We start from the raw sequence: 6,524 nt of genomic DNA, 5'->3' as shown, positions 1-6,524 counted from the left end.
TCTAAGAAAAGTATGGCTAAAATATAATTTTATAATTATATAATTTAGAGTCAAACAAATAACGTGTAACTACTTGTACACCGATTATCATACTTTTAAAAGATATTAAAGTATCACACTTCTATAGTATAGGATAACTAGTAGTACATCCAAATAGAAGAATACTATATAATAGATCCCATTGTAATAATTTTAAGTTAAACTTTCATTTAGTACATGTGAATTCCAACCAACTCAGTTTTTTTTTATCTTGAATTATCAATGAATGCACTAAATGGGTTATTTAAAAATAAATAAATTTATTCTCTCTCAATGGAGAACAAAGAAAAGAAAAAGTTTGGCATAAAAAAATGCATATAGAGTTGGGTAAGGGCAAGAAATCACAAACACAATCAGATAACCTTTTACCAGAATAAAGCTATAGTTTTGATGTGCCAACCAATACAGAGAAGAATGGTCGGATTTTCTCTATGGTGGACATAATAAAATCCACTCTAGTCAAGGCTTCTCATATATACATATACATACATACATACATATATATATATATATATATATATATATATATATGTATATATATATCACACCAAGCATTTTCCATTTTTCAGCTTCATATCTACCACTTGGCCACATGGACCATCTTAGACTTATTCTCCTACTTTTCCTCTTCCTACCCACCTGCTTCACTTTCACGTTTCAAACTCCTTCAATCAATGAGTTTTCCAACCAAAGTTCGTCTTCTCTGAAGCAGCAGATTAGCGAGCTAGCTAACAGTCCCAGCACGGTGAAATGGATGAAGAGAATAAGGAGGGAAATCCATGAACATCCAGAACTTGCGAATGAGGAGTTCAGGACAAGTGCTCTCATCAGGCGTGAGCTTGACCAGTTGGGTGTTTCCTACAAGTGGCCTGTGGCTGGGACTGGTGTGGTTGCAAAACTTGGTTCTGGGTCTCCTCCTTTTGTTGCTCTCAGAGCAGACATGGATGCTTTGCCAATTCAGGTTAGTGTTGCTATTTTACAAACCATTCACAGTCTTGTGTTTTTTGTTAAGGTCTTTGTTCTGTTTCCTCACTTTATTCTTCCAAGCTTTTCTTCTTTGATGCCACATGGACACAAGTGATGGACGTGTTCATGCTTATGTTTGTGGATATTAAGCTCTGGTTGGTTTTAACTATTGATTTTGTTATTTCTTTTAGTGAAAACAAAATCAGAAAAGGGTCCTAGCAAATAGTTATGTTTCCTGGGTGGACAGAAATTGTAAAAGAAAGGAAAAAGTTTAATTGTGTTTGTAATCTTCTGGACTTGGGAATTGGTCTTTGTTTGAATCTGAGGAAGCATCCTGTATTGATTTTGAAAAAGGCTTGTTGATCATGTAACTGGGAATTGTTTTCAGAAATGGAAAAAGGAAACAGTGGCAAGATAATTATTGTTGAAGTTCACTAAGTACAACCTGGGGTACTGTTTTTATAATGGAAAGTTGTGACCATAACTATAATGGGACCTGTACTGAAATTCACACCTTAATCCACCATCAATGTTCTAATAATGGGTGAAATCAGTTAATTTCCTTTCACAACTTCTACAGGATTTTTTGTATCATTATATTACTCCTCTCACACTACCTTCTTTTACTCAGATTTCTAATCTCTTATTCATTTATATTGCAAACCACCCATTTGTGACTAAATGAGATAAATGAATTTGATCATTTTATATTAGTATATCCAGTTGAAATACTGTACATTTGTACTAAGCCGAGAATAGGGACACAACATTCTTTACCAATGCTATCTTCTAGGACAATTTTGGCAAGTAATTGATGGTTAGTTTGACATATGTGCCTGGCAACAGGAAAGGGTCGAATGGGATCATAAGAGCAAAGTGGATGGAAAAATGCATGCTTGTGCACACGATGCACATGTTGCCATGCTACTTGGAGCTGCAAAGATACTGCAAGAAATGAAAGACGTGTTACAGGTAAAGTGTAATTGGAGGATGAACATTAGGAATTTAGGATATATCATCCATCTTTCTTCCTTTGAAAACTTTTAACTTCACATGCAGACTACTGTTGTTCTAATCTTCCAACCAGCTGAGGAAAGAGGCACAGGGGCAAAAGAAATGGTCCGAGAAAAGGTGCTTGAAGATGTTGGGGCTATTCTTGGGTTGCACTTGGGGTCAGAGTATCAAACGGGTGTTGTTGCATCACGGCCAGGAGAATTTTTAGCTGGATGTGGAGGCTTCAAAGCAAAGATCAGTGGAAAAGGGGGTTTAGCAGGCGTTCCCCAGCATTGTTATGATCCAGTTTTGGCTGCTTCAACATCAGTTATTAGCTTGCAAAACATTGTTTCGAGGGAGGTTGATCCTTTGGATTCTCAGGTGGAGTGAAATTCTCAAATTCAGTAGTATAAAAACATTGCAAGATGAAACTTGGCGCATTAATTAGTATGTACAACTGATTCTCTTCATGACTTATTAGTTCTACAAAACTTTATACAGAGATCTTAGTTTGGCAGGTGCTTTCTGTGGCCATGATCAATGCAGGGTATGCTCACGACATCATCCCTGATTCAGCTACATTTGGAGGTACTTACAGAGCATTCAGCAAAAAGAGCTTCTATGGACTCAGGAAAAGGATAGAAGAGGTAAACATCTGGTTATGTCCATTCCATATTGTTTTATCAAAATGTTGTGAACTAATTTCCAGCATGACAATGAAATACTGGTTAACATGATTTTAGATCAAAGTCATATGTTTGATTTCACGTGATTACAGATCCAGAATTGATTTTTAGATGAAACAACTTTCAGTGGATATTATGTAGGATGAAGAATTTTATACTTGGTTTTCTCAAGAACTTGCATTTAGAATAACATAAATCACAGGACTTGTCAATTTTAAGGATAATCTTAAAGGGGTCACCCAATGCACCTTACTTTGTTCCAGGGCTTGCACTCTAGATATAAGGTCACTATGAAGAAAAAACTAAAGATAGAAAGAGATTTGTCTAAGTGGATTTGTAACCTCTTTTGGGCAGGTTATCAAAGGGCAGGCAGAAGTACATAGGTGTTTTGCTGAGGTTGAGTTCTTAGGTAATGAACAGCCCACAATCCCTCCAACCACAAATGATGTAAGAATATACCAACTAGCACACCAAGTCTCTAGTAAGATTGTTGGAGAAGATAAAGTAAAATTAGCTCCCCTCTTCACTGGGAGTGAAGATTTTGCATTTTACTTGGAAAAAGTACCTGGCACATTCATTCTTCTGGGTACACGAAATGAGAAGAGTGGATCCATATATCCTGCTCATAGTCCTTACTTTTTCATTGACGAAGATGTGCTTCCTATTGGTGCTGCAATACATGCAGCATTTGCTCTTTCATACCATTCTTATTCAACAAACTCATACTCTTTGTAATTCAACAAATTCTTTGGCACAACTAGCTGTCAGGGAAGATTTTTTTCTTCTTCTTAATGCATATTCAATTTGCTTTACCCTTCTGCTGTCACAAATACTCTGCCACTTCTGCAACAACAAAAACCACTACTGAAATGCTAATATTTTCAGTGTTTTATACTCCTTTACCATTTCATAAAATTAATCCATACAAATTAAACTTCTATCATTAAAATTAGTTTTTTTGTATTTTTACCATTTTAAAAATACATCAATCAAGACTTTCTTGCACATAAAAGTAAACTCTTAGAGATTGTCCAAAGTTTCTGCATCATTTGAATGGTTTGAGATGGTTTGGGAGTCAGAAGTGGTCTCAACGTGTCGTTTCAAACATGTGAATAGTTTACTTTCTTTCCATCATTAATTCATTATCAACTATCAAATGTGTGACCAAGAAGCAGATTCCTCAGTTTATAGATAGTTCAATAATAGCTATAGGATAAAGTTTTGTATGGTACGAGAAATGAAAGTGGGCACAATTTTGTTCAAATTAACCCTACCAACATTGGACATTGGAGCTAATCAATGTCCTTTAGGTATGAAACTGGTGAAACAATAAAAGGAGTGCACAGAAGGCAGTTGCACGGTGCAGTGGTTATGTTGGTCCTGTTTAGGGGCCTGACATCTACCCACTCGTCACTTTCATTCGTATTGCAGAACAACCACAATCCAAACAAAACAAGCTACTAACATGGTGAATTTGATTTTTAAGTCACATCTACCCACTCCTAACTACTCTATCCTTCTCAACCCAAGATGAAATTATGCTTCTATTTAGGTTAAATAAGATCTTTTGATTTTTAAAATTAAACCAACCTTAAGCTTAACAAAACATTGTAGGGTTTGAATAAAGTTTGCACCCACTTAGACATGAAACTCATAAGAGAACTTTTTAAAGTTAATTCAATATGTACATTATATGGTCAAAAATCATTCTTATACGATATGTCGATAACAATGGTTCTGAAATTTGAGTAAAATCTAGCTTCAACTAATCATTCTCATACCATATGTCGATAACAATGGTTTGAAATCATTCTCATACGATATGCCGATAACAATGGTTCTGAAATTTGAGTAAAATCTAGCTTCAACTAATCATTCTCATACCATATGTCGATAATAATGGTTTGAAATCATTCTCATATGATATGCCGATAACAATGGTTATGAAATTTGAGTAAAATCTAGTTTCAACTAATCATTCTCATACCATATGTCGATAACAATGGCTTGAAATCATTCTCATACAATATGCCGATAACAATGGTTCTGAAATTTGAGTAAAATCTAGCTTCAACTAATCATTCTCACACCCTATATCAATAACAATGGTTTGAAATCATTCTCATACGATATGTCGATAACAATGGTTCTGAAATTTGAGTAAAATCTAGCTTCAACTAATCATTCTCATACCATATGTAGATAACAACAATTTGAAATCATTCTCATACCATATGTAGATAACAACAATTTGAAATCATTCTCATACGATATGCCGATAACAATGGTTTTGAAATTTGAGTAAAATCTAGCTTCAACTAATCATTCTCATACCATATGTCGATAACAATGGTTTGAAATCATTCTCATACCATATGCCAATAACAATAGCTTCACGTAGTTGAAGTGAACTTGGAAAGACAATCGAACCCATATAGGAAATATAATGCAACAAATAATTAAGAACAAGACTAATCCCTAACTGGAACATGCTAAACCATTTGTACCATCTATTAATATTTGGTTAATCACTCCATTCGTACCAATCCAAACTCATCCGTGCAAAGGCCCAATACAACTATATAAATAGATTGACGTAAGACGGGTAAAAGGTAGGTTTTAATAGCATTTATCGTTCTCAACCACCTAAAGAACTGACTTGGGCCACAAAGCACTTTTTGCATGTATACCCTCACCATCCCGGATCTAACACATCCACTAATAAGCATTACGAGGAGTACATCCCATAGCGAACGAAAAGCAATTGTGGGATAATTGAGAGGAAACCTTCTCAGCTTACGCAAGGAATATAGGTCTCAAGCAAGATGCTGAAGAAATTTTTTGTATCAACAAGGAATATGACAAACGAAGTTGTGTTATTCACATGTTCCCCACATCTTTGAAGGGGGGCGCTAGGTTGGTTCACATGACTTCCCACCCCCCTCTCGATTGACTCTTTCGACATGTTGGCGGCTAAGTTCAGGACACAGTTTGTAATGAGTCAACCACACCATTTGATATTCACCGCTTTGGTAAACATTCGACAAGAGAAAGGATGATGGTGTTGCCTTCATGACCGATTGGTTTCCTTGGACTTTTGATGGAGTTTGTGGAAGCTCAATGGAAGGAGTGGAACAAGGAGGGCTCCAATGGAGCTATGGTTTCCTTGAAGGTACATGAAAGTTAGGGAGAGTGATTGGTTGGGCCATATCACTTGGAGAGGTGAAGAAGAAGATCAAGGTGTCTATCCTAGAGAAGTCTAGACAAGGGAGTGAGAAAGCTTGCAAACTTGGGCACCAATTCACTCATATATTGATCTTATAAAATGAGAGCCAAGCATCTCAATTTATAGGAGAGAAGGCTGAAAAGTTTTGGACCCAAAATTTGAAAATTCAAAATAAAACTCTCCAATGAGAAGGTGCCATGTGAATGCTTCCATGTTTAGCTCACACCTTCCATGTTAATTCCTCTCCACTCTTAAGCTGCCATGTGGACGTCCATGTGTTCCATGCCAATGTAATTTTCGTCATCTAATATATCCTATATGTTTTAGGGTTACGTTGAGCTTAAAGAAGCTCAATTGTTACCCTAACTAGACTATTTTATTATTGACCCAAATACAAGTCCAAAATCTTATGCTACTTGGCCTAAATATTTGGTCCAATTATTTTATGCTACTAGGCCCAATACATGACCCATGAAATCCTAAACAACTCTATACAATTTATTTGAGCTAAAGCTTGACCTAAAAATAATTAGGGATGGCAAAGCCCGCTAGTAAGAAACGTGGGGCGGACTCAATTTTTCAACCCACTAACCCACTTTAGCCCACCTCGCATG

The 6,524-nt window shown here is 36.1% G+C and overlaps 1 protein-coding gene across 4 annotated transcripts; it reads left to right on the top strand.

Annotated features, from left to right (window-relative positions):
• Nucleotides 1-585: 585 nt before the first annotated feature.
• On the top strand, nucleotides 586-3,496 carry LOC137806502 (IAA-amino acid hydrolase ILR1-like 4). Of its 4 annotated transcripts, none has more exons than XM_068606663.2 (5): nucleotides 586-1,000; nucleotides 1,852-1,977; nucleotides 2,065-2,379; nucleotides 2,517-2,645; nucleotides 3,039-3,496. In XM_068606663.2, the coding sequence occupies exons 1-5, from the start codon at nucleotides 632-634 to the stop codon at nucleotides 3,417-3,419; spliced, it is 1,320 nt and encodes a 439-aa protein (XP_068462764.1). In that variant the 5' UTR covers nucleotides 586-631; the 3' UTR covers nucleotides 3,420-3,496. The 4 variants fall into 4 exon arrangements, 2 of the variants coding, with proteins under 2 accessions (XP_068462764.1, XP_090156321.1); XR_016519436.1 differs by having other exon boundaries at nucleotides 589-1,000; nucleotides 2,500-2,645; XM_090300195.1 differs by having other exon boundaries at nucleotides 589-1,000; nucleotides 2,545-2,645.
• The last annotated feature ends 3,028 nt before the right edge of the window (nucleotides 3,497-6,524 follow it).

Source organism: Phaseolus vulgaris, chromosome 3 (assembly GCF_051622355.1).
Source record: "Phaseolus vulgaris cultivar YP4 chromosome 3, ASM5162235v1, whole genome shotgun sequence".
NCBI lineage: Eukaryota > Viridiplantae > Streptophyta > Magnoliopsida > Fabales > Fabaceae > Phaseolus > Phaseolus vulgaris.
The sequence above is the reverse complement of the archived record's forward strand: the minus strand, read 5'-3'. Positions and strand labels throughout refer to the sequence as shown.

Bases quoted from the DNA above. Each gene is read 5' to 3' on its own strand.
- LOC137806502 (XM_068606663.2), top strand. From the start codon at position 632: ATGGACCATCTTAGACTTATTCTCCTACTTTTCCTCTTCCTACCCACC. The intron at 1,978-2,064 runs GTAAAGTGTAAT...CTTCACATGCAG, and splicing joins AAATGAAAGACGTGTTACAG to ACTACTGTTGTTCTAATCTT. The intron at 2,380-2,516 runs GTGGAGTGAAAT...TTAGTTTGGCAG, and splicing joins TTGATCCTTTGGATTCTCAG to GTGCTTTCTGTGGCCATGAT.